This window comes from Plecotus auritus (assembly GCF_963455305.1).
Source record: "Plecotus auritus genome assembly, chromosome: 6".
NCBI classification, from domain to species: Eukaryota; Metazoa; Chordata; class Mammalia; order Chiroptera; family Vespertilionidae; genus Plecotus; species Plecotus auritus.
The window spans coordinates 81295373-81323236 of record NC_137773.1 but is presented as its reverse complement, the minus strand read 5'-3'; the positions used below and the strand labels follow the sequence as shown (position 1 = coordinate 81323236).

At 38.8% G+C, this 27864-nt stretch overlaps 1 protein-coding gene across 1 annotated transcript; it reads left to right on the top strand.

Moving 5' to 3' along the window:
- Window positions 1-100: 100 nt before the first annotated feature.
- ESCO2 (establishment of sister chromatid cohesion N-acetyltransferase 2) lies at window positions 101-27864 on the top strand (the record flags this gene model as incomplete). The annotated part of the gene is made up of 10 exons (XM_080676997.1): window positions 101-153; window positions 1261-2092; window positions 4539-4632; window positions 7262-7319; window positions 11014-11140; window positions 15593-15724; window positions 16860-16949; window positions 17830-17973; window positions 19920-20095; window positions 26208-27864. 10 exons carry the CDS (start codon window positions 101-103, stop codon window positions 26338-26340), a joined length of 1839 nt encoding a protein of 612 aa, XP_080533123.1. The 3' UTR covers window positions 26341-27864.

Genomic DNA, 27864 nt, shown 5'->3' with positions numbered 1-27864 from the left:
AAACTTTTAAGATATAATTTTGGTATACTGATTTTTATGCACATTGGGTGAATTTGGTAATTGTAATTGTCTTGTTGCTTTTAGGGGTTCAATTAAGAAGATGTCAGCTTTTACTCCAAGGAAAAGGAAGCAGAATTCTTTGAACTGTGACAAGTGAGTCTCATCCTATGGGTAGAAATTCAGAAAAGAAGAATTCACCTTTGGGCTTTCTTAGCTTCTCTTAAAATTTCCCTTCTTTCACTGGCCTACTCCTTGTGGCTATAGTAATATTTTATATTCTAATTCTAGTCTGGGAATACTGTAAGCTTTTATAATTAACTAGAGGCCCAGTGCACAAAATTTGTGCACTCGGGGTGTCCCTCAGCCTGGCCTGCGCCCTCTCGTAGTTCAGGAGCCCTCGGGGGATGTCCGACTGCCAGCTTAGGCCCGCTCTCTGCAGTCAGACATCCTTAGCACTGCCAAGGAGGTGGGAGTCTCCTGCCACCTTAGCTGTGCTCTCCAGCCATGAGCCCAGCTCAAGGCTTCTGGCTGAGTGGTGCTCTCCCTTTGGGAATGTACCGATCACCAAGGGGCAGCTCCTGCATTGAGCATCTGCCCCCTGGTGGTCATTGCGCGTCACAGTGGCCAGGCTTTCCACCATTTGGTTGATTTGCATATTAGCCTTTTATTATATAGGATTATTTAATGCTTTTGCCAAGGAATCAGAGAAAGAGCTGTTTCTCTGTGGCTTCAAAATGTATGTCAAATCTTTCATTACCTTGCTCCTTTCTACTCTCTTATGTAATACTTAACATAGCATTTTGCATACAATAGATACTTATTTGTAAGCAATCCTAGAAAGTCTGTGTATTTAGTACTTACTACATGTCATACCAGATATAAATTACTCTCCATAGAACAGGCCCTAATTACATAGAATTAATCATTTTAGGGGACTTATAGCCACTCAAGCAAAGTATATGGGCTATAATTTGTATATGGCCAGGACTTTGAAATGGGTTTTAAAACACTCACTTATCTCAAAGCTTCTTTGTAAATGGTTTTCACAAACACTGTCTTTTGAAAAATATTTGAATGCTTTGTTTGGTAAAAACAGAATTTGAGAATCCTACTGTTAAAACTAATAAATAATGTGTGTGAATGGATGTTTGGTGGAGAGAATGTATTGTTTTGTAGTGTGAATTGTTTATACTTAGCAGTAGATTGACATAAAAAAATAAAGCAAAATAACAGTTCTTATCAATGGACTTTTTTTTATAGCCTATTATCTGACATTCCATCAAAGAAATTAATTTTGGATTTTACTGAAAATATATTTTCATCACCTAATAAAAAATACATTTGCCAAAGTAATGAAGAAAATGTGCACTGCTCTCAACAAGGCCATTTCACTTCAAGTCTGCTCAAAACAACTAAAACAGATAGATTACCATCTGCAAATCAAGGTTCACCTTTTAAATCTTGTGTGTCTACTGTATCCTTTTACAACAAAAATACTAGTAAGTGTTACCTCAATCCATTGGAGAGAAAGATGATAAAAGAGAGTAGATCCATTTGTCTAAAAACTAATAATGAAGATACATCTTTTCCCAGTGTGACAGAAAAAATGCAGGAAAAAACAATCTGCTCCAAGAAGATGAAGAAAAAACCACAGAAGAGTTTAACTGCTAAGTGTCAACCAAGTTATAAGTGCAACAAGCCTGTATCAAAGAATTCTAAAAATTCCAAGCAAAATCGAGTGGCCTACAAACCAATTGTAGAGAAAGAGAACAGTTGTTATTCAGCTGAAAATAATTTAAATGCTCCTCGAGTTCTAAGCCAAAAAGTCAAACCACAAGTAACACTCCAGGGTGGAGCAGCATTTTTTGTTAGGAAAAAATCTTCTCTTAAAAAATTGTCTCTGGAAAACAAGCCATTACTGGGACTCAGCCAAGAGAATAAATCAGAAGTGATTAAAGATTCTAATGTAGAGACTGTCAATGAAAGAAAAAGTTTCGAGACAAGGCAAGTGCCAAAGTGCTTGTTGCTAGAAAAGGAACTGAACATTGAGCTGCTGGGCATAAGAAATAAAAATGAAGAGAAATTAATAAAGGTAAAGAAAACTATACATACCATTTTAAAAACTAAGTTGGCTATATAACAAAACTTCAATATACATACTATATATTAACATAATTGAACAAAATGTTTTTTTTCTTTGCATTCTGGATGACTGCTTTTATGAAACCAAATAGTATAGTTTAATCACTATAAAGAATTTAGAGGCAGGATGGAAAGACGGGACATTTCTCCCCTTTTTGGCTTAAGGAAGCCTTACCAACATTTCCTTGGTATTAAGGTATACATTTTATTAAATTTCCTCATGACAAAACTAAAGTCCAGAAAAGCTTAACAACTTTTATTTGATAGTGTTTTTAGAAAGTAGAAATAACAAAATTCATGTAGTAGGTTTCCAGAGTATGAGCATATGGCTTTTTGTTTTAGCTTATTATTTAAACTACTAGATTGTAGAAAATTTAGAGGTCACAGAAAGTATAAAAATATATCTTCTTGCCAAAACCGGTTTGGCTCAGTGGATAGAGTGTCGGCCTGCGGACTGAAAGGTCCCGGGTTCGATTCCGGTCAAGGGCACGTGACTTGGTTGTGGGCACATCCCCAGTAGGAGGTGTGCAGGAGGCAGCTGATCGATGTTTCTCTCTCATCCATGTTTCTAACTCTCTATCCCTCTCCTTTCCTCTCTGTAAAAAATCAATAAAATATATTTTTAAAAAAAAAATTAAAGAAAAAAAAAAAAAAAGAAAAAAAAATATATCTTCTGTAAACCCACTACTTGGAGATGATCACTGTTAACATATAGCTAGTTGGATTTTTGTTTATTTTTTGTAGTATGTTTTCATGGTTGCCATTCTATGCTTTTTGATCTTACTCATAAATTTAACACAGCTAGCCCAGACTGGTGTTGTCTGTTAGAAATAGAATACCAGCTGCATGTAATTTAAATTTTTTATGGCCACATTAAAAAGTTTTTAAAAAATTTTTAGCCTAATACATATATAGGCATGTGTGTGTGTGTATATATATATATATATATTTTAATATATTTTTATTGATTTTAGAGAGGAAGGGAGAGGGAGAGATAGATACATTAATGATGAGAGAGAATCATTGATTGGCTGCCTCCTGCACACCCACTTCTGGGGATCGAGCCCACAACCCGGATACCCTGATCTGGTTCATAGGTCGACGCTCAACCACTGAGCCACAACAGCCAGGCCAAAAACCTATATCTTGATGGGGGTTTTGAATTTAGGTTACATGGGTATACAAGTTTATCAAAATTCATCAAACTGTATACTTTATATCTGTGCACTTCATTGTATATAAAAGTACCTAAATTTTTAAAAATTGGGGGGACCGTTCAAGCTAAAATTAATTCTCAATCCAGCACCCAGTCATCTCCTAGTTAGTATTCTCTATATCTATTTGGTAGAGTGACATGACAAATTCTCTGAATGCTCTTTTCTGCTTTATTTTCTGAGCATCATTTTAAGGGGCTGGATATTAGATTCTATTTAGTTGTCATCAGTCTGAGAAGCTGTGCTTTTGTGCATCTTAAATTTGTGGAACTAGGCTCTCCTATCTTAAGAATTTATTAAATACTCACTACTAGTATTCATTTCTACTAGCTAGGGTTGAAGCCTGTTTTCATTATTGGGTTAAAACCTTTCCCCAACTCATTATGGAGCCCTACAAAATGGCAAATTAATGGATTGTCCCATCTCTACTGAGATATTATGGTCTTGTAAAGCAGTTCTACTTTAAGCAAAAGTTTTTTTCCTTTCCCACAAACTATATATTTTCTAAATTTCACCAAACTATAGTGTTAGTAAAATTTGTCAAAATTTTTTTCTATTTTGTTTTTTCCACTTCCCAGCTCCTGCCCAAAAAGTGGAGTTAGAAGCCTCCCCAACTACTCCAGAATGTTCTTTTTATGACAAAAGGTCCTTTTCCAGTTTGGTGGCTACTGGGGAAATTTTTGCCATTTTCACTAATTTTTTTTTGTTCAATTACAGAAAGGATGTTCAATAAGCATAAGTCTGCCATCTTTTAGAATTATAATAGATTTTTTATAGGATGACAAATTACAGACTTGTCTTTTAACTGTTTTTAAAAAAATTGATTTTAGAGAGAGAGAGACATCATTGAGAGAGAAAATATCATTTGGATGCCTCCTGCATGCCCCCAACCTGGGCATGTGCTCTGACTGGGAATTGAACCAGCAACCTCTCAGTGCATGGAATGATGTTCAACTAACTGAGCCACACCAGCCCAGGCCACACTGTCTTTTAAAGGGTTATGTATACTTAGTAAATATGCAGGAAATTCTCCTTAAAATAGGATGAAAATTGAGAATTTAAAATCATGTTATAAAATAATTCATAATAAATTAGATATTTTGTTTTAGAAACAGATCTATTGGAATTCATTCACTAAGTGGAAAATGGTTTTCTTAAATTTTACCTATTCATTATCTTCAGGATTCATTAAGTGGAGTAGTTTCTTCAAGGGAGTATAAACCTGAAGAAAATAAGTGTTTTTCTTCAGAAGATTCTCACAGTGAAAACAAGGCAGGTAAGAGAAAATTTCTCTTCTCAAAATGAGTTTATTGACTAAGGATAATAGTTCATTACATGTATCAATATAAAATCATATACAATAATATTTTGGTATATATATATATCAGTATGTATGCCTGCGTTTGTATCTTTGTGTTTATTTTGGTGACACTATTTTGTGTGATAAGCAATGCAGTGCGTTTTGTTTGGGGGTTTGTTGTTTTCTAATGCAATGCATTTTTAAAAGGAGGAGACAAGGAGGCCTTAGATTGGAACTTAAGACAAAATATTAATGCTTAATTGGTCTATGGGATGTGGCCAAGTTATTTAAACACCCTAGAGCTGGGTGTTCTCATGCCTACCCTACCTATCTTTTACCCTATTAAATAATAGGAAGGACTAAAAACAATTTATGTTATAGATTTGATCAAAGCGAGATATAGGTGAAATTTACTAAGCCATGGAAAGGACGCTGAATTGAACATCAGGAACCTTGAGATTTTGTCTAGGTCTGCCACTAATTAACTGGGATCTAGAGAAGAGATCTCTAAAGTAAGGGGTTAGTCTTAATTTGTAAATTCCTCTTCATTCTGAAATTCTGTTATTAACTTATGGTGTCATTGTTCAATTAAATAGAGTTTACTAAACTATGAATTTATAAAGAAGTTAATTAACATTCTATTTACAGATTCTTAATAACTTTACTTCATTGGTTATATCTATAAACTAGAGGCCTGGTGCATGAAAATTCATGCACTGGAGGGCGGGGGAATCCCTCAACCTGGCCTGCCCCCTCTCACAGTCCAGGAGCACTCAAGGGCAGGAGGCAACCTGGCAATCAGGGGAAGGCAACTCCCCCATCACACCTCTGCTGCTGCCACTGCCGGCAGCGCAAGCCTTGGCCAGCCCTGGTTACCTGAGCCTGGGCCGGCCCTGGGTGGCTGGGCAGCCGCCATCTGAGGCTTGCCTGCACCTTGGGTGTTGGCTGGGCAGCCACCATCCAAGGTTTGCCTGCGCATTGGGCCGGTCCTGGGGGGCTGGGGGGCTGAGGGGACTGGGGGACTCTGGAGGCAGGTGCCTGCTGCCCCGGCGGGGCTGATGGGACTGGGCACCACCATCTTGTGGGTGTGGGCGCCGCCATCTTTGAGGGCGGGGCAGTCTATTAGCATATTCCCTCTTTATTGGCTATGGGCACCACCATCTTTGCCATGGCATGAGGGTCAATTAGCATATTCCCTCTTTATTAGATAGGATTTGGAATTAAACTTAAATTCTAGGAGTAGATATACTACATATGGTGAGAAACTAGCTCATAGGAAGAAAACAAAAAAATATAAAAACTAAAAGCAAATCTGGAATAATAACTTATGAGGACCTAATTTTATTTATATATAAACTAGAGGCCCAGTGCACAGATTCTTGCACCGGTGGGGTCCCTTGGCCTGGCCTGTGGGGATTGGGCTGAAACCAGCTCTCTGACATCCTCTGAGGGGTCCCAGATTGCAAGAGGGTGCAGGCCAGGTAGAGGGACCCCACTGGTGTATGATCGGGGCTGGGGAGGGATTGCAGGAGGTCTCCAGGGCATGTCCAGCCCATCATGCCCAGTCCCGGTCAGCCGGACCCCAGCAGCAAGTTAACCTACCAGATGGAGTGTCTGCCCCCTGGTGGTCAGTGCGAGTCATAGTGACTGGTTGAATGGTAGAATGGTCAGACACTTAACATATTAGGCTTTTATTATATAGGATATAATTTTATAAATACATATTAATATAAATATTTGTATATGATTGTTCATAATAGTAATAGCTAACATTACTGGATGCTGAATATGTACCAAGCAGTGCTCAGTATTTAGTATGCATTATGTTTTACCAAGGTTTTGCTATCACTGATACAATGGAACATGTAACAGAAAAATAATGGATTTCTGTTTACAGTAGCTATAAAATTTTCTTTATTTCCCATGTATATCTTTGTTGAACTGTATTCAGATCTTTTGCCCATTTTGAATTGTTTTCTTATTGTTGAGTTGTAAGAGGGTTTTTTTGTATTCTGGATACAAGTCCTCAATCAGAAATAGGATTGTAAGTATTTACTCCCAGTCTGTGGCTTGTCCTTTCATTTTCTTAAGTATTTTTTTGCAAAGCAAAATGTTTACATTTTATAATTCCAACTTAATTTTTCTTTCATCTATTGTGTTTTTGTGTAAAAACTTAGCCCAAAACCCAGGTTCATGCAGATTTTTCTCTTACATTTTCTTCTAGAAGTTTCATAGTTTCACATTTCACATTTAAATATGTGACCCATTTTGAGCATGGGTATATATGTAAGTATAGTTATTCTTTTGCATATGGATGTTCAATTGTTCCAGCATTTGTTGACTATCCTTTCTCCAATGAAGTACCTTTGCCTTTTTGTAAAAAATCAGTTGATTTTATTTGCATGGGTCTGTTTTTAGGCTCTCTATTTTGTTCCATTGATCTATTTGTCTATCTTTTTGCCAATATCATACTGTCTTGATTGCTATTACGTCTTAACTTTAAGTAATGTGAGTATTTTGGTCTCATTAGCCTTTAAAATCTTAAGATATAAAGCTTTGAGTTTATTTTGTAATACAAATTATTATCAACTTTTCCCTCTACCAGTTTCTTCTGAGTCCATTGTCTATCCCATCTTCAGTGCATCTTCAGTCAATACAAAAAGGTAGGAATTGTTATTTTAATGTTCTATGATTATTCAATTACTAGAGGCCTGGTGCACAAATTAGTGCATGGGTGGGGTCCGGCCGGCCATCCCCTATAGGGGCTGATCAGGGCCAGGCCAGCAGGGAGGGGAGGAGCCATGCCAGGGGGTGATCAGTGCCCTGATCAGGCTGGTTGCCGCCACAGTGCGCGTCATAGCAACCGGTCCTTCCAGTTGTCCCGTCGTTCTGGTCACTTGGCTTTTATATATATAGATGAGTCCTATGGATCTCTTTTTCTTTCTTGTACTGTTTAATTTGGAGAGCAATTTTTCCTTTTCCTCTAAGGAGAAATTAAGAATAGAAGGTGTAATCATATCTCTTCATAGAAACTTTCTAAGAACCTAAGAGTTGAGAGAAGAAAAAAGATTTTTGTGAGCCTGAGAGAAGAGAAAGGTCTTTATAATTGCTAACATTTTTATGTATAACCTGGCCCATAATAAGCAATCTATATCCATTATCTCACTTAGTCCTCACAACAACCTAGAAGGAAGATGGCATTATCAATTCCATTTTTAGCTGAGGAAACTTAGTAATTCAGCCACAGTTACACAGCTATTATGTGGCAGAGCCAGGACTAGAATCCACATCTGAATCAAAGTCCATTAGGCTATATATTGCCTTCCCTGGGTGATAATATATTAGTAATAGTTAATGTTTAATGAGCATTTACAACCTTATGATCTAGGTACCATTATTATCCCCATATTATAGATGAGAAACTTGGGCAAGAGGAGTAAGTAATTTGCAGCAGCTTGATAAATTCCAGCTGAAACTACCCCTATCCTGGTCAAAGCTAAGAGTGGGATGTGGGAGGTATGGATAGATGTGAACGTGATAGGTGGAAAGTGCTAAAAAAGAAGTTTGCTATGGTCTGAACGTCTTGCTAAGGAGCTTTGATACTTCTCTTCCCATTTGATGATAAATAACTACAGGTATTGAGAAAGGCACTTCCTAGCTAAGTTCTCCTATTCTTAGGGGTTCCTCACCTTAAATCACCTGAGAGATGGATTGGATTGGGTCATTTGAAATAGCTCTTTTATGTAGGACCTAAAAAGTCAAATACCATCAATTTCTTGTGGTTTAATCTATTACTTTAGGTAGACTACAGATTCTCTGGTTCAGTTTCACATTCATTTTTTGTTTGTTTATTCCTTTATTTGGTGAACACTTACAAAGTACTATGTGGTATTGAACTATACTGAGTTTTCAGAACTGTGAAGATAAAAAGTACATGGTCCTGCTACAATTAGAGGAGGATAGGCATTTAAATGAGCACATATAATAAAGTGTTAAAATTGCTGAGATAGAAGTAAAGATTGTGGTCATGCATGCTGGGATGGAAAAAGCTGAGTCACCTTAGCAAAGGCTGCATAAAGAAGAGGGTGTCAACAACCTAGCTGAGTGTTTTCTATATTACAGGTATTTACCATTTATAGCTTATCAAATCAGTTTAAGGGCATTACATCCAGTATTTAAATGGAATCATGTATTTCTCATATAGTGTGCTTAGTGAAACATTTTTTTTAGTTGTGTGTGTGTGTGTCTCTGTTGGTCATGATGTAAAATATAATTCTTAACATAGGTTTGCGAAGTCACTTTTTTGTTTTAATATATTTTATTGATTTTTTACAGAGAGGAAGGGAGAGGGAATAGAGAGTCAGAAACATTGATGAGAGAGAAACATCGATCAGCTGCCTCCTGCACACTCCCCACTGGGTCTGTGCCTGCAACCAAGGTACATGCCCCCGACCAGAACTGAACCCGGAACCCTTGAGTCCCTAGGCCAATGCTCTATCCACTGACCCAAACTGACTAGGATGCGAAGTCACTTTGAAAGCCATTCTAATTAAATGATCACAAAACAGTTTGGCTTTAGCTTAAAGCCTTAGACAGTTTTTTCCCCAGTGTTTGCTTTTTTTTTTTTTTTTTTTTTTTTTTTTATAAATACATTTTATTGATTTTTTACAGAGAGGAAGGGAAAGGGATAGAGAGCTAGAAACATTGATGAGAGAGAAACATCGATCAGCTGCCTCCTGCACACTCCCCACTGGGTCTGTGCCTGCAACCAAGGTACATGCCCCCGACCAGAACTGAACCCGGAACCCTTGAGTCCCTAGGCCAATGCTCTATCCACTGACCCAAACTGACTAGGATGCGAAGTCACTTTGAAAGCCATTCTAATTAAATGATCACAAAACAGTTTGGCTTTAGCTTAAAGCCTTAGACAGTTTTTTCCCCAGGGTTTGCTTTTTTTTTTTTTTTTTTTATAAATACATTTTATTGATTTTTTACAGAGAGGAAGGGAAAGGGATAGAGAGCTAGAAACATTGATGAGAGAGAAACATCGATCAGCTGCCTTCTGCACACTTCCTACTGGTTATGTGCCTGCAACCACATGCCCCTGACCGGAATCGAACCTGGGACCCTTTAGTCAGCAGGTCTACACTCTGCTAGCCCCTGAGCCAAACCAGTTAGGGCTCCCCAGTGTTTTCTTATCAGATTTTTTTTCTGTTTGAATCTCTTGCTTTAGGCACTTGGTTTGTTTCCTTGCCTATTTTCTCTTACCTCTACTCTAAGGCAAGGGTTACAAACTCAAATGCCTACAGAGCCAGCCAGGCTGGGTGGAGACTGGAGCCAAATGGAGAATGCATGCCCCATCTAAAAGAGCATGTGCTGTTTAGATCTAGTAAGTTCATTGGAGAAATAGAGATCTAGAGATCTTATCGTGTCTCTTACAATGTTGGAAATATATATATTTTCAAGTGAAATCTCTAGATTTTAAAAATATTGATAGCGAATCCAAAGCTTTCAACACCATGGGAGTCATTCAAATCATATCTGCTAGCTGACTTTAGCCGGTGGGCGGGGCTTCAAGCTGCAACCTCGAACATTGTTTCCTAATGGGAAAAAGTTTCCTCAACATCTATCCAGCCAAAATTTTTTTTCCTAGGAATTTAAGAACAAGTGCATGTATTAGCCTCAACCACTGCCCAAGTAAAAAGATGTTTATATGCTGATGGCTAACTTCCTATGGACCTACCCGTAAGCTTTTTTTTAAAAATATATTTTATTGATTTTTTACGGAGAGGGAGGGAGAGAGTTAGAAACAAATGAGAGAGAAACATTGATCAGCTGCCTCTTGCACACCCCCTACTGGGGATGTGCCCACAACCAAGGTACATGCCCTTGACCGGAATTGAACCTGGGACCCTTGAGTCCGCAGGCTGATGCTCTATCCACTGAGCCAAACCGGTTAGGGCCCTACCTGTAAGCTTTAATATTAGTCTACTTATTTGTGTGGTATTCCAGGAATTTCTGTAGACCTACATGGTTAAATATCATCCTAGGTTTGATAAAGCAAACAAAAGATTATTTTTTACAAGTGAAATCAAGTTACTAAGGGATTCTGCATATGTACATCTGATACAATAGATGAAAGTCCCTTGTGTTTGTAGTTTTAAGATGAGGATTTGAGTTACCACCATTCTTTACTAGTTACTTAACCCTGAGTAAATTACCGATCCTCTCTGAGTGGGTGTGAGGTTTCTCATTGTTCCTGGTATTATTCTTTCTCAAGTTATTGTCTATAAAAAGCACTGAAAATTGTCAGGTGCTCTGCAGATTAAATAATGTTTATCAACTTTCTATTTTAAGATCTCTAGTTGGAGAACAGTCTTCTGTGGCATCCATCACACCTACTAACTTTTTGAAACAGACCAATATACAGAAAAGTATTAATGCCAGAGATGCAAACAAAGAAACAAAAAACCAGCTCGTCATTGTGAGTAGATTCAAAACAAAGCTCCTCCTGTACGTGGCTCTCACATATAGAACCTGTTGTCTTAGCATAGTTAATATGGGTTATAGATATTCTGAGTTTGTAAATGCCGGCTTTGGAGTGGCAGTGTTTAAAGCTAGTCTGTCAAGTATATTTTCAAATTGATAAGTGTTGGGCGAAGCTAGTAATTTAGCAGAGTGCTGATGAATGAGTTGTCTTCAGATAAGGAAGATTATTGACTAGCAAAAGATTTAATGAAAATAGCTACGTTGTATTAGACCTGGGTTTGGCAAATTATGACCATGGGCCAAATCTGGACCATGGCCTTTGAGCTTAAAATAGTTTTTACATTTTTAAAACATTAGGGAAAGGAGAAGAATATGTGACAAATCATGTGTGGTTTGCAAAACATAAAATATTTACTATCTGGCTCTTTGCAAAAAAGTTTGCCAGCTCCTGTATCAGACTGTTCAGAACCTAGTATTTTTAGTAGCATTAAGCAAGGCCTTATTAGATAGAATGCGGATTTATTAATGAGCCATGACATTGAATATTCCTGACTTCCCTATATTCGTTGATTTATCTGTGCTTTCCCTTAACTATTATGTATTATATTTATTTTTATCAACTCTTGCGGCAAAGAATTTTTATATTTCTTAACACTTAAGGAAAAAAAATACATAATGAATATAGAAGTCCTAAAATTTTTGCCCTTCCTCTTTGAAATAAGACTTTTAGGTCTCTATTTAAGAGCTTAATAAAGAAGTTTCCATTATTCATCTTAGCTATAAATTTTATGATTTAATCTTTTACTTCTTAGAACTATGGATCTATCTAGCTAAAGAATCTTGAGGTTTTTTTAAATTTGTTTCTTTTGTTTGAATCTTGATTTAAAAAATATATATATATAAATATATATATATATATTGATTTCAGAGAGGAAGGAAGTGGGAGAAAGAGAGAGAAACATCAATGATGAGAGAGAATCACTGATGGTCTGCCTCCTGCATGCCCCGCACTGTTGTTCGAGCCTGCATTCCAGGCATGTGCCCTGACCAGGAATCGAACTGTGATCTCCTGGTTCATAGGTTGATGCTCAACCACTGAGCCACGACAGCCAGATGTTTGTTTTTTTTACACTGTCCATTCCAAGAGATAATTCCATTTCTTTTATTAATTTACTAGGAGTCCAGTGCACGAATTTGTGCACCTTGAAAGGAACTGTGGGCAGTGAGGCTGCTGTGGGCACAGAGGCAGGTCTTGGCCCATCTTCCGTGCCTTTGCCCGGCCCCTCCCACCACAGCCCCCGGTCCCCTGTCTGCGGCAGCCCCGCTCCCGCTGCTGGTGGCACCAGCTCCGCTCGCACCCTCTGACGGTGCAGAGAGCGATTAGGGCCGGTGCCAGCAGTGGGTGCAAGTGGGGCTGGTGCCATCAGCGGGTGTGAGTGGCAGCTGCTGGCCCCGATCGCTCTCAAGAGCAGGAGGTGGTGGAGAAGCCCTAAGGGGCGATTGGGGCCAGCAGCCATTGCTTGCACCCACTGACAGTGCCAAGCAATCGGGGCTGGCGCCAGGCACCGGCAGCGGGTGCAAGTGGGGCTGGTGCTGGCAGCAGATGCGAGTGCCGGGTGGGACCGTGACGTGCGGAAACAAAGAGTTTTCAGTAACAACCAGAGGCTTGCCCTGATGATAGCAACCAGCGCCCTGCCTTGGTCTGGCGCCCCCATTCACTTGATCCACCATCCCGACATGGCCGATGCCCGCCATGTTCCAAGCTCTGCCACCTGCTGCTGATGCCAGCCATATTCTGCGTGCACCCCCTGGTGGTCAGCACACGTCATAGTGACTGATTTTTCGGTTGTTCCGCTGTTCTGTCTATTTGCATATTAGGGTTTTAAATATATAGATTGCATTTTTAGGTCTTTTTCATTTTGTTTGGGGCGGGGGGGGAGGAGGATATTATAACCAAACTTTCACTTAGCATTTCACTTGTACTAGCATAAAAGAAAAATAAGGGGGAGAAACCAAGATGGCGGCATAGGTAAACACCTAAACTGCTGCCTCGCACAACAATTTCAAAACTACAACTAAAAGACAGAACGGACACCATCCAGAACCACAGGAAAGCTGGCTGAGTGAAAATTCTACAACTAGAAGGAAAGAGAAAAGCTCACAGAGAATTGGAGGTACGGCAAAGGGTCTTTGTGCGCGCAGAGAGGAAGGGCGGCTGAGAGCCTGGCTGACTTTCTCTGGCGGAAGGGGGAAGGAAGCACCCGACCGCAATGAACCACAGTTCTGACTGCACTGAACCCCAGTTCCAGGCGAGCCCCTGGGGACCCACGCTCTTACGGGGGGAGTCTGGACTCTCGGGCGGAGACTCGGGAGCCGGGGAAGGCGGAGGACTGAAAGCGCGCGCGCGCCAGTGCACACAAAGGCTGCAGAGGTTGCCACAGGCTTTCCCTAGTGGAAGGGAGCCGGAGATTCCTGACTCCACTGGGCCCCAGTTCTGACTGCACTGAACCCCGGTTCCAGGCGAGCCCCTGGGGACCCACGCTCTTGTGGGGGGAGTCTGGACTCTCGGGCGGAGACTCGGGAGCCGGGGAAGGCGGAGGACTGAAAGCGCGCGCATGCACGCCAGTGCACACAAAGGCTGCGGAGGTTGCCACAGGCTTTCCCTAGTGGAAGGGAGTCAGAGGTTCCTGACTGCACTGAACCCCGGTTCCAGGCGAGCCCCTGGGACCCACGCTCTTGTGGGGGGAGTCTGGACTCTCGGGCAGAGACTCAGGAGCCAGGGAAGGTGGAGGTTTGAAGGCGCGCACGTGCGCGCAAGGGTAAGGCTGACAGGAAGCCAAGACTGAGACTCCACCCCATCCAAGCTGAGCACAGAGGCTATTGCAATTTGGCAAGTCTAATCCTATAAGGCTGTCTCCACCACCGAACTTCTGCCAGCATAGACACAGCTGATCCTTACAGCCAACTGGCCTGGAGGTCAATTCTTCCCAGTGATACCAACAACAATCAAGACTTAATTACAACAAGGCTGTACACACAGTCCACAAAGGGGTGCACCAAGAGTGTCCACCTCAGGTTAACTGGGGAGGCAGACCGACTGGGCCATATTGGAAACCTAGCACACAAATCTACCTTACCAACTCAGGGAAGCAGTGAAAATGTGGCGTCAAAGAATCAGATCACAAACGAAAGAAATGGAGGAAAACAAACGACTGGATATAGAATTCAAAACCACGGTTATAAGGCTTTTTAAGAATATCCTAGAAAAGGCCGATAAATATAACGAGACCCTCGAAGATATGAAAAAGGACCAACTAGAAATTAAACATACACTGACTGAAATAAAAAATATTATACAGAGACCCAAAAACAGACAAGAGGAACACAAAATTCAAGTCAAAGAATTGAATTACAAAGAAGCAAAAAACACTCAACCAAAAAAGCAAAAAGCAAAAAAAAAAATCCAAAAAGTTGAAGGTAGTGTAAGAAGACTCTGGGACAACTTCAAGCGTACCAACATCAGAATTATGGGGGTGCCAGAAGAAGAGAGAGAGCAAGATACTGAAAACCTATTTGAAGAAATAATGACCGAAAACTTACCCCACCTGGTGAAAGAAATAGACTTACAAGTCCAGGAAGTGCACAGAACCCCAAACAAAAGGAATCCAAAGAGGACCACACCAAGACACATTATAATTAAAATGCCAAGAGCAAAAGACAAAGAGAGAATATTAAAAGCAGCAAGAGAAAAACAGTTAATTACCTACAAGGGAGCACCCATACGACTGTCAGCTGATTTCTCAACAGAAACTATGCAGGCCAGACGGGAGTGGCAAGAAATTTTCAATGTGATGAATAGCAAGAACCTACAACCAAGATTACTCTACCCAGCAAAGCTATCATTCAGAATTGAAGGGAAGATAAAGAGCTTCACAGATAAGAAAAAGCTAAAGGAGTTCATCACCACCAAACCAGTATTATATGAAATGCTGAAAGGTATTCTTAAAGAAGAGGAAGAAGAAAAAAGTAAAGATAAAAATTATGAACAACAAATACATATCTATCAACAAGTGAACCTAAAAATCAAGTGAATTAAAAACCTGAGGAACAGAATAATCTGGTGAATATAATAGAATCAGGGGCATAGAAAGGGAGTGGACTGATAATTCTCAGGGGGAAAGGGGTATGGGGGTGTTCATGAAGTGACTGGACAAAAATCATACACCTATGGATGAGGACAGTGGGGGGGAGGTAAGGGGAGAAGGTGGGGTGGGAACTGGGTGGAGGGGAGCTATGGGGGGAAAAAGGAGAAATAATTGTAATAATCTGAATAAAGATTTATTTAAAAAAAAATAAAAATAAGGAAAAATTTGAATGAATGGTTACATGTATTAAATGTAGATATATTTGTGATATGTTTAGATGTGGCCTCCCCCTTCATTAACAGGATGCAGGTCAGAAACATTTTGGAGCCACCATGTGTAAGGCTTGTGGCATGATCTATACTGCTTCCAACCCTGAAGATGAACTGCAGCATGTTCAGCATCACCATAGATTTCTGGAGGGAATCAAATACACAGTAAGTCAAAAAAATAGTCTTTCAATTTGTTTTAAAAGTAAAAGTGCTTTAAAAGATATATATATATTTTTTTTTTTGGCTTAAATATTGAAAGATCTGTATATCCATAAATATTTCATCATTAACTACAGTTTTGTTGTTCTTAATATTTGAGGCTGACAGTATTAAAAAGTTAACTTTTTTTTAAAAAAGTACCATTTTAAACTATCCTACTAAAAGAGAAATATTGTTCTAGGTTAAGTGAATACCCTGTATTCTTACCTCTAGCTTTCTGAACAGAGTTGAACAGTCAACAAAATTCAAAGACTTGAGGATCGTCGTCCCTCTCCCCACCACCACCACCACCGCCATTTTAATTTCTTTACAGATAACCTTAGAAAACAGCTTTTTTATGACTTATCCAGGATTTTTCTTTTCTGAGAGAATAAGTTTCTTTATCAAGCAATCAAGCAACTTTCTAGTCCAAATACATCCTATTGTGGGCCTTATCTTTATGACTGATCCTGCTACTCAAATCATCCTTCTCTCTGCCGCGCCCCCATCCCACCCCCGTTTTTATTGTTGTAGTTCATACCTTCATAATATTTTTAGCTTGGTTTATTATCCTCCCCCTCCCCCACTTTCCCACTCCTAATAATTTATTCTTTTCCAAGTTAGTAGGTATGATGGATCCTACACATTCCTATGAGGAGCACTTATTTGACTTTGCCTTGTTTCATAATAGATTACGCATCTCTTATATAAAAGGCCCATGGCCATAATGCCGTCAGGACCAAAGGAGCAGCGGCTCTCACGGCGGGCGGGGCAGGGCGTGAGCTACTAACAGTGGAGGGCGGGTCAGCAAGCTACTAGTGGCGGAGAGCTATGAGTGGCGAAGAGATATGAGCAGTAGAGGGTGGGGCAGCGAGCTACTAGCAGTGATGGGTGGGGCGGCCAGCTGAGGCAAGCGGAAGCGAGCTATGAGAGCACGATTTTGTGCACGCTGGGCCTCTAGTATGCATATACCCCAGTAGGATGTTTGCCCCTTGAGGACAAGCACTTTGGGGCATCTTTTATTTCCCTTTCCCCATTTTTTTTAGTTAGATTTTGTTGTATCTTTTAAAATATCATTTACTCTTCTTTTTGTCTTCTCCAGGGGTGGAAAAGAGAACGTGTAGTAGCAGAGTTTTGGGATGGGAAAATTGTGTTGGTCCTGCCACATGATCCAAGTTATGCTATCAAAAAGGTATGGAACATTAGCTTTTTAATTATTCTCCTATTCCCTCCATCTCCCCCACCAAGAAATCATATGTTGAAGTGCAAACTACTTTTGTTGATTGATAATCCACTTTGGTACACATGTAAGGATGATTTTCATACTAGTTTATACAAAACTAGCCTCAGAATTACAATACAAGTAAAGGAATGGCAGTTGGAGATTAAAGACAATAGCGTTAGCCCTAACCAGTTTGACTCAGTGGATATTACATCAGCCCGAAGATTGAAGGGTTCCAGGTTTGATTCCATTGAAGGGCACATAACTCGATTGCAGGCTCATCCCTGGCCCTGGTTGGAGTGAGTGCGGAGGCAACCAATCAATGTCACATCGATGTTTCTCTCTCTCTAGCCCCCTCCCTTCCACTCTCTCTAAAAATCAATGGAAAAATATCCTCAGATGAGGACTAACAACAACAACAAAGACAACTTTACCTTTATCTTCCACTTGTGAAAAACATAAACTTATTGAGAGATGAATGGCCCCAGAGTCTGTTTCTTATGTTAGTGTTGCCTGTGTTTCTTGGGCTAGATGTTTAGCCCCAGTGAACAGTGAATAAAACTGAAACAAAATCTGTTTTGGCACTTCCTACTTTTTCTCCCTCCCAGGAGTCTGAATTTCTCCTGAAAGTGATCTTTAAAATAGGTTCTTAGAAACCTGTTGTTTCCTAAGTGGCAGATACATGCATCAATAATGAAATGATTGGCGGGGGCGGGGGGTTTGTAAATTTAGGAAATAGAGATAAAATAGGCTAAAATATAGTAATCATAAATTTTTATATATAATTATATGTAGTTTCAATTATAATTTTTAAAAGATATTCACCTCTTGATTTTTTTAATGTCATTAGGTAGAAGAAGTGCAAGAACTTGTCGATAATGAATTGGGCTTTCAGCAAGTTGTTCCCAAATGTCCAAACAAAACCAAAACATTTCTCTTTATATCTGATGAAAAGAGAGTAGTTGGGTGTTTAATTGCAGAGCCCATCCAACAGGTATGTTATAAGTCTTTTAAATTATTGGCATAATTTGTGAGCAAATAGTTAGGAAAAGTCTCAATAAGTCTCAAGCATTTAAGACTACTGCCACAAATAACATTTTTTCCTACTAAAATATCTTTGACCATGTGAATAATTAAAGTTATTTCTGTTAATATTTGATATTTTGCCCTATATAAGCAGGATAAGTCAATCTTATGTTCATGTAGTCATTTCAATACCTGGCCTATAAACTATGGTGATTTAGAGCCCAGTTATTGAATATTGCCTTATTGCAAAGTCATTATTTGTCCCTTAATTAGAATTTATTTTAGGTACTAATTAGCATTGTTCTAGAAAAGGCGTTGGTAAATTTGCCTGTAGGCCAAATATGGCTGCCACCTATTTTTATAAATAAAGTTTTATTAGAACATAACCATGCTCATTCATTTCTATATTATCTGTGGTTGCTTTTGTGCTACAATGGCAGGGTAGAATGGGTGCAAAGAGCCTAAAATATAATTTGGCCCCTCACAGGAAAAAGTTGTCAACCCTTATTCTAGAACTAGAGGCCCAGTGCACAAAATTCGTGCATGGGTACAGTCCCTAGGCCTGGCCTGCAATCAGGGCCATCTTCCCCAGCTGCCAGCAGCTGGCCCCTCCCCCCTGGTGCCACCCACCCCAGTTCCCCGTTCGCCATCGGGTGATTGGAGCCTGCTGGCCAAGGGAAGGGACCGAGAGGTTGGCTGGCAGGCCCCCATTGGGCGATGGGGCCTGCGGGCAGCTCCTGTGTTGAGCGTCTGCCCCCTGGTGGTCAGTGCGCGTCATAGCGACCAGTCGTTCCACTGCTAAGTCAATTTGCATGTTACCCTTTTATTATATAGGATAGAGATTGTAGTTTTTGCCTTCAAGGAGTGTACAGGGTAATCTTTAGCTAGAGATTTATAGTTGAAATATGTTCTTATCTGACTGTATCATATTGCCTACTTATGTCTCTTTCCTTTTAAAAATACTTATCATAATACATCTTGAAATGAAACTAGCATAAATTTATTTTATACTTTCTGGTGGAGGGAAAAGGTGGGTATAGTTATAAAGAGGTAGCAAGAGGGAGAATTTTGTGATGATGCAATACCTCTGTATTTTGAGTGTGGTGGTGGTTAAATGAATAATGATAGAAAGTAATGAGTTGTCATGAAAGTATACACATACATTATACCCATGTTTTCTTGCTTTTGGTATTGTATCATAGTTATGGAAGGTATAACCCTTGAGGAAAACTGTTCTAGTTTTCAACTTCCTGTGAATCTATAATTATATCAAAATACAAAGTTTTCTTTAAAAACCTTACATGCCACCCAGCTGGTGTGGTTCAGTGGTTGAGCATTGACCTATGAACCAGGAGACCAGAGTTCAATTCCTGGTCAGGGCACATGCCCAGGTTGTGGGCTCCATCCCCAGTAGGAGGCATGCAGGAGGCAGCTGATCAATGTTTCTATCTCCCTCTCCTTTCTTCTTTGAAATCAATAAAAATATTTTTTTTAAAAAATAAGCCTTAGCTGCCAACCAAATTTCATAGTTAACATGTAAAAATCTCCTTTGTGTTACCAGTTTTTAAAAATATCATATATACATTTTAGGCTGGAGAGAATGAGAGAAGTATATGTATTTTATGTACTAAAAGTCAGAGTTTGATTTTTTTTTTTTTTAATAAAAGATAGAAGTTTCATAATGGTGTGTAATACACTGGCATGTTGGAAATAGCTCAGTACCACTAGTAGTTTTTTCAAGCATTGTGTGGCTAAAAGAACAAGTATTCCATAAATATGAACGAATTTTAACATTTTTGGTGAAGGTATAATAAAAATAATTCTAAATTCTTAAGTTTTGTTGAAGGAATGGTTTTAAAAAAGAAATGTGAACTTACCTGTATTAACTCTAGATGCTTCGATATATCATTACAGGCTTTCCGTGTCCTGTCTGAACCAACTAGTCCAGAATCCCCAAGCTCTAAAGAATGTCACAGGGCTTGGCGATGTTCCAATGTACCAGTACCTGCAGTCTGTGGAATAAGTAGGATCTGGGTCTTCAGATTTAAGAGAAGAAAGCGCATTGCAAGACGACTGGTAGATACGCTCAGGTAAGAAATAAAAAAAATGTATTTAGACCCAGATTAGCTTTCCCAGAACCTTTTCTGGCTCATGACCCGAAGGGATGTTGATAAGACACTGCTATATAAATTCTATCAAAGTCAGGCTAAGTAAGGTAAGTGCTGGCAATGAAAAAAATAAACTCAGTTTAGGGCACATTCCAGGTCTGAAACATTCTAACCCAGTGCTTTCACACTACCTGCAGTGAAGTTTATTACAGAACAACACTTTAATAAAAGAAAATAAAGATGAATTGCTAGAAAATTAAATAGAAAAACCAAAAATAAAGGAAAATGCCCTAATTTTATTCAGTTCAACAGATTTAAAATTAACATTCAATAAATATATTTAACATAGTTAAATATAAACATAGTTAAATATAAAATGAAGAAAATTTTAAAAAGAAAAAAAATAAAATGAAGAAAATAGAGGTTTTAAAAAAAGAATTACAGAAATTGTACTGAACCACATCCATCATGGCCAGGGGTGAACCTGAGGAGGGGCGGTGAAGGATTAAAGAAAACAGACAAGCCCTAACTGGTTTGGTTCAGTGGATAGAGCGTCGGCCTTCGGACTGAAAGGTCCCAGGTTCAATTCCGGTCAAGGGCATGTACCTTGGTTGCGGGCACATCCCCGGTAGGAGGTGTGCAGGAGGCAGCTGATTGATGTTTCTCTCTCATCAATGTTTCTAACTCTCTATCCTTCTCCCTTCCTCTCTGTAAAAAAAAAAAAATCAATAAAATATATTAAAAAAAAAAAAAAAAACAGACAAGAGAATATACACTGAGTGGCCAGATTATTATCTGAACGCATAATAATCTGGCCACTCAGTGTGTGTGTGTGTGTGTGTGTGTGTGTGTGTGTGTACACTAGAGGTCTGTTGCAGGAAGATTCCTGCAAGAATAGGGCTTCCTGCGTCTCCACTGCCTTGCTCCCTCCCTTCTCTGCTGCCTCGCTCCCTTCTGCAGCGCTTGGCTTCCTTCTACGCTATCTTCAGTCTTTGCTTTGTGCCTGTGTATGCAAATTAACCACCATCTTTGTTGGGTTAATTTGCATACTCCTGATTGGCTGGTTGGCATAACGGAGGGACAGTCAATTTGCATATTTCTCTTTTACTAGTGTAGATATATATATTAGAGGCCAGGTGCATGAATTCATGCAGGGGTGGGATCTGGCCAGGGGGAGGGGACATGGGCAGTTGGCTGACCTGCCTGCTGGTCGAACTCCTGGTCGAGGGAACAATTTGCATATTAGCCGTTTATTATATAGTATGGGATATACACTGAGTGGCCAGATTATTATGCGTTCAGAGATCATAATAATCTGGCCACTCAGTGTAGTTGGGGCCAGGTAGGATCACTGTGCCTGGATGAGGAAACAGTGACACAACCTGTAAGTCGAAGCTTTATTTTATATCATATCACACAAAGCAAAACAAGGGCAAGATGTTTACAATGTTCTTGCGAATTTCAAATCTGTTTCTTTCCTGTTGTTGCCATTCTCTGAACTCTATTAAGCCTTGTTTTGCTGCACACACACACACACACACACACACACACACACACACATTCCTTAGCTACCTAGGACTGCAGGGTGGACTATAAGGTCAAGCTTACAACCATAGCCTTTTGGCTATAATTGTGCTGGGAGGGCTTTGCCCTCCAAGCTAGGACTTGTATGTGGCTTTGCCACAAATCAGTCCGAGTCTTTAACCTGTCTAAATGCTGTAGCCACTCTCCACGTTATATATGTCCATTGATAGTGTGTAAGTAATTCTTACTATAACTCATAACTAAATGTAAGTAGAACTAAATGTAAAAGCAAATTAGTAAGACAACCCACAGAAAATATTTGCAAATAATTTACCTAATAAGGGTCTATTACATCCAGAATAAAAGAACTCCTTTAATGCAATAATAAAAAGACATAACCCAAATTAAAAATGGGCAGGATTTCAATAGACAATTCTTCAAAGAAATACAAATGTCTGATAAACACATGAAAATATGCTCAACATAATTAGCTATCCAAACCAAATCACAAATCAAAACCATAAGATTCCACAGTTCATATCCACTAAGATGACTAATCATAAAGGGAAAATAAGTGTTGGTGAGAATGTGGGGGAAATTGGAATCGTTGTACTCTGCTATAGTAATGTAAAATGGTGCAGCAGCTGTGGAATGCAGTCTAGCAGTTTCTCAGAAATAAACTTTTACCATACGACCCAGCAATTGGACAAATAGCTATATATGCCAAAAAAAGGATAAGTCCACACAAAAACTGGTATGAGTGTTCATAACAGCATTCATAGTAGCCACAAAAGCAAACAGCCAAGTTCATGATTAATGGATAAATATAATGTGGTATATTCATATAGTAATATAATAAGACTAGAGGCCCGATGCACAAAATTCGTGCAAGGGGCTCAGCCCTCACAGCCCCGGCTTTGTCTGGAAGGTTGTCCGGACGGTCATTCTGCTGTTTGGTCTAATCAGCATATTAGCTCTTTATTATATAGGATATTATTTAGCCACAAAAAGAAATGGAGTACAAGACATACTACAATATGGGTGAACCTTGAAAACATTATGCTAATTGAAATAAGTCAGTCAGTTTCTAGGGACTGAGAGATGGGTGAATGGAGAGTGACTGCTAATGGGTTCAGGGTTTCTTTTTTTGGGGTAATGAAAGTGTTCTGGAATTAGATATTGGTGATGGTTGCACAGTTTTGTGACTATTACTAAAAAACGACTGAATTGTACATTTTAAAAGGATTGAGTCTTATGGTATATGAATTATATCTCAAAAATAAATTATTGACTCTACATTTTAAACTTCTACTGTGTTAACACTGCATATTGATAAAGTTTCTAATGTGACAAATGAGCTTACTTCTTGCTCACATTAATTTACCTAGTCTAGGTTGGATAAGTGAGCTTCACAACACTTCTATCGACTTCTATACTTAATAAGATTACAAACCAGAGACCGACTACACCTTAACCAAACCAAGAACCACACTTTGAGTAGCACTATTCTAGCCCTTTCAGTTACATACATATACTTTTTAAGAAAGAGCACCAAAGACCATTGTGGGGATCCAATCTTTGGCTATAATCCTGTCCACCCATAAAGGGGAGCACTGAGAAAAATTGGTGTCTATAGAGATTTTTATTGGATAGTTAATTACAAAATACCTCTATTTTCTATACTTTATATTAAGAGCTACATAAATTTGATATGAGAAATAGCAGTATCTAAGCTACTTCCAGAAGACAGTAGTCTAGTGCTTCTCAAACCTGAAAGTGCATATGAATCACCTGGGATCTTATTAAAATGCAGGTGTGATTCAGTAGGTCAGGGTGGGGCCTGAGATTCTGCATTCCTAGTAAGCCCTCAGGTGATGCTGAATGTTGCTGGTCTATAAATCATACTTTTGAGTACTAAGGCATCTCTAAGCAATAACAAATGTTATCTCTAAGCAATAACAAATGAGAATTAAGTTGCCTTCAAAGGAGAAATAAACACATTCGAGAACATATCTGTCTTTTCTCACACATCTGAGTTGAAGGTACAAGTAACATAATTGACAGCTCATCCTGTATATGAGGAGACTTAGGTTGAATTGTCTCTTGTCTATATAGGCAATATCTATATATATCTATATATATAAAAGCCTAAGCGACCAAACGACCAGTGGCTATGATGTGCACTGACCACCAGGGGACAGACTCTCAATGCACAGGATTGGGCTCCCTCCTGTCTGGATTGGGGCCTGCAGGGATCAGGCCGAAACCGGCTATCCGACATCCCCTAAGGCAGTGGTCGGCAAACTGCGGCTCGTGAGCCGCGGTTTGCTGCTCTGTTGACTAATGAGTTTGCCGACTACTGGAATAGGGGCTTAATCACAAGGAACAACGACAGCCTGTAATTATTGGAATCGAGAGTCTAGGTCAGTGATCGGCAAACTCATTAGTCAACAGCACGGCAAACCGCGGCTCACGAGCCGCATGTGGCTTGCACGCCACAGTTTGCCGACCACTGCCCTAAGGGGTCCTGGATTGCGAGAGGGCGCAGGCCAGGCCAAGGGATCCCACCAGTGCACGAATCTGTGCACTGGGCCTCTGGTGTTTAAATAATCACAAGAGTAGAAAATTATTCCTAGTTATTTTACATAAGAATCACCTGAGGCTCAGATGGGATTATAAAGTCAAATTTACTGATGAGCTAGTAGAAGTACAGAGTAAGAACTCAAACCTACAGATGTAATGTAATATTTTTCTATAGCTGATATCACTAATAAAGACAATAAGAACTTTTAGTCAAACCAATATTTTGCTTTGGACATTTAGCAATAAACTTTGTATTCAGTTATATAGTAAAGATACCAGAAGCTTATATCTTAACTTCTAATTGAATCTAATTCTTTAATTTTTTATTTTGAAGTAATTTTAAACTTACAAGAGTAGCAGTAGTTAAAAAGAGCCACCATGTGCCTTTGCCCAGATTCAAGTTTTAACATTTACTGTACGTTCTTTGTACTTTTAAGAACAAGGATATTCTCTTACATAAGCACAGTTCAGTGATCAAATTCAGGATATTTAATATGGATATAATGCTTCTGTCTAATGTATAGTTCATATTTCAGTCTTATAATTTGTCTCAAGTATCCTTTATAACATTTTTCCCCCTGTGTAGGATCGAATATTGCACTTAAGTCATCATATCTCTTTAGTTCTCATTTTCCTTAATCTGGAACAGTTTAGGCTTTCTTTGCTTTTATGACATTGAAAAATTTGAAGAGCACAGGTCAGTTACTTTATAAACTATCCCTCAATTTTGTTGAATTCTTTTAACCATTTCATCTTATTACTTTTAATCCTAATTGAGCTCTGGATCAAGGAGAGTTTAAGTCAAAATGTGGAATAGTTTTTGCCTTCTTTTTTCCCCAGAAAAATTTTGGTTGCCTCCCAAAATAAACATTGGAAGAGAGTTTTTGCCTTCTTTTTTTTTTTTTTAATATATATTTTTAAATATATTTTATTGATTTTTTACAGAGAGGAAGGGAGAGGAATAGAGAGTTAGAAACATCGATGAGAGAGACATCGATCAGCTGCCTCCTGCACACCCCCTATTGGGGATGTGCCCGCAACCAAGGTACATGCCCTTGACCGGAATCGAACCTGGGACCCTTCAGTCCGCAGGCGGACGCTCTATCCACTGAGCCAAACCGGTTAGGGCGACTTTTTGCCTTCTTAAAGCTCTGAGTGTGTGGTGTAGTTGAAAAGAATATAATATTGGTTATTGGTGATGGGTTTCTTTAATTATCTATGTTGTTGTTTAATAATCCCCACCTGAGGATATTTTTTCTATTGATTTTTATTTTTTTATTTTTTATTGATTTCAAAGAGGAAGAGAGAGGCAGGGATAGAAACATCAATGATGAGACTAATCATTGATTGGTTGCCTCCTGCATGCCCGCACTGGGGACTGAGCCCACAACCCGGGCATGTGCCCTGACCAGGAATCAAACCATGACCTCCTGGTTCCTACGCTAGCAATCAACCACTGAGCCACACTGGCCAGGCTCTATTGATTTTTAGAGAGAGTGGAAGGGAGGGGAAAGACAGAGAAACATCAGTGTGTGTCGATTGGTTGCCTCCCCTGACCAGGGTTGGGGATCAAACTTGCAACCAAGGTATGTGCCCTTGACTGGAATTGAACCCATGACCCTTCAGTCCGGGGGGCCAACACTAGCCACTGAGCCAAACTGGCTAGAGCTATTGATGGTTTTTAATTAGCAATATTACCTCTTATTAGTTGCTCATTCCTATGCGACATCTAGAGTCAGCTGGTTGTGATTCCCTTTAACTCAGCAGAATTTCGTCTGGACCTCAGCTTTCTCTATGAAATTGGCTTCCATCTCTAAAATCTAAAGCATTAAGTCATTTTATCACTTAAAATGTGGATTTTAATCAAGTATTTAGTTAGAACGATTGAATTTTTATATTTGGATTGCTAAAATAAAGTGTGCTAATGTTGAATCAAAATTGTAATTTGGTTCCATTGTTAAATTGTCTTTTCCTCTTCTTTTTTTAGGAATCGCTTCATGTTTGGCTGTTTTCTCAGCACTAATGAAATAGCATTTTCTGACCCAACACCAGATGGCAAGTTATTTGCAGCCAAGTATTGCAACACCCCTAATTTCCTTGTATACAACTTTAATAGTTAAAGCCAATTCCAACTATAGAATGATTATCATATGGATGGGTTAAGACAGTTTATCATATAATAACTACTTAACAAATGTCAAAATAAAAATACTGAAATGCACGCACACACACAACCTGGCTGCTTTATTCCTTATGAATTGAAAAGTCAGGGATAGATTTCTTGAAAATTATCTGGAGATTCAAAGAAAGGAAAACCTTTGGATGATGTATACTGACTAACACTCTGAATCCTTAATTATGAAACTTTGTAGATATAACTGGAAAATTACTTGCCCCTTACATAGGAACACTGACATGTTTCCCTTACATTTTATTAAGCACTTTTGAACCAGGATTATCTCATGCTTAATCAGAAGCAAACAGGAAAATTTAAAGACAAATAATTTCCATGCCTAATTTTTAAAAGTAATTCCTGAATTCTCTACACAGAATTCTCACTTTATAGGTAGCAGCTTAGTTAAATATATTCAGAAAGTCTTTAAATTTCTAGTTTGTAATAGGGAAACATGGTAAAGAATAAGATTTTCATGTAGAACAGAATTCTATAGCTTAATGTTTTAATCTTTTTAAAAATCTTTACTCTGAAGAAATTCTCACCAGATTTAATTAAAGTTAAACCTAATTGCACTACTGTCATTTAATTTTTGGTGTGTGAATGTTAATTATGCTACTTATCTTTAGTGTACTTACTACTGCTAATTGAAATAATCAACAAAATGGATGCCCAATTGGGATTAGATGATTCATATTGTTACATTGTAAAATTTTTGCATGTCTAAAATACATCTTACTTGCCCTAACTGGTTTGGCTCAGTGGATAGAGCGTCAGCCTGCAGACTCAAGGGTCCCGGGTTCAATTCCAGTCAAGGGCATGTACCTTGGTTGCGGGCACATACACGGTAGGGAGTGTGCAGGAGGCAGCTGATCGATGTTTCTCTCTCATCGATGTTTCTAACTCTCTGTCCCTCTCCCTTCCTCTCTGTAAAAAATCAATAAAATATATTTTAAAAATAAAATAAAATACATCTTACTTGTTCTGAGACATCTAACAAAATGTATAGTATCAGAACCAAGGTTAGTGAATAAATATATCTAGGTTGATCGGCCAGAGAACATGACATTATATAGATACACCTAAATGTTTTAATCTCTCTAAAAATCAGTTTTCTAGTATAATTCTTGGGTACTTTGGAAAGCAAGGAATTATTCAGATTGTTGATTCTAAAAACATTTAATTGCTATCTGGCAATAATACTCTAGGGAAATAGTTTTCCAGGTTATAACTTTATGTAGAATATGTTCATTACATTCTTTTATTTGCCTGTAAGTTAACATGGTTCCAAAATTTAAAGGCTTGAGTTCCAAAAAGAATGTGGAAGTGTTAAAATGTGTGTAATTATGCAAACATTTTATTTTCTGCACTACTGTTTTTGTTTTAAATATTTTATCTTTAAAATTTTATTAACATTATTTGCTTGTTCAATGCTTTTGTGATGGATCAATTAAAATTCTTTTCAATATTT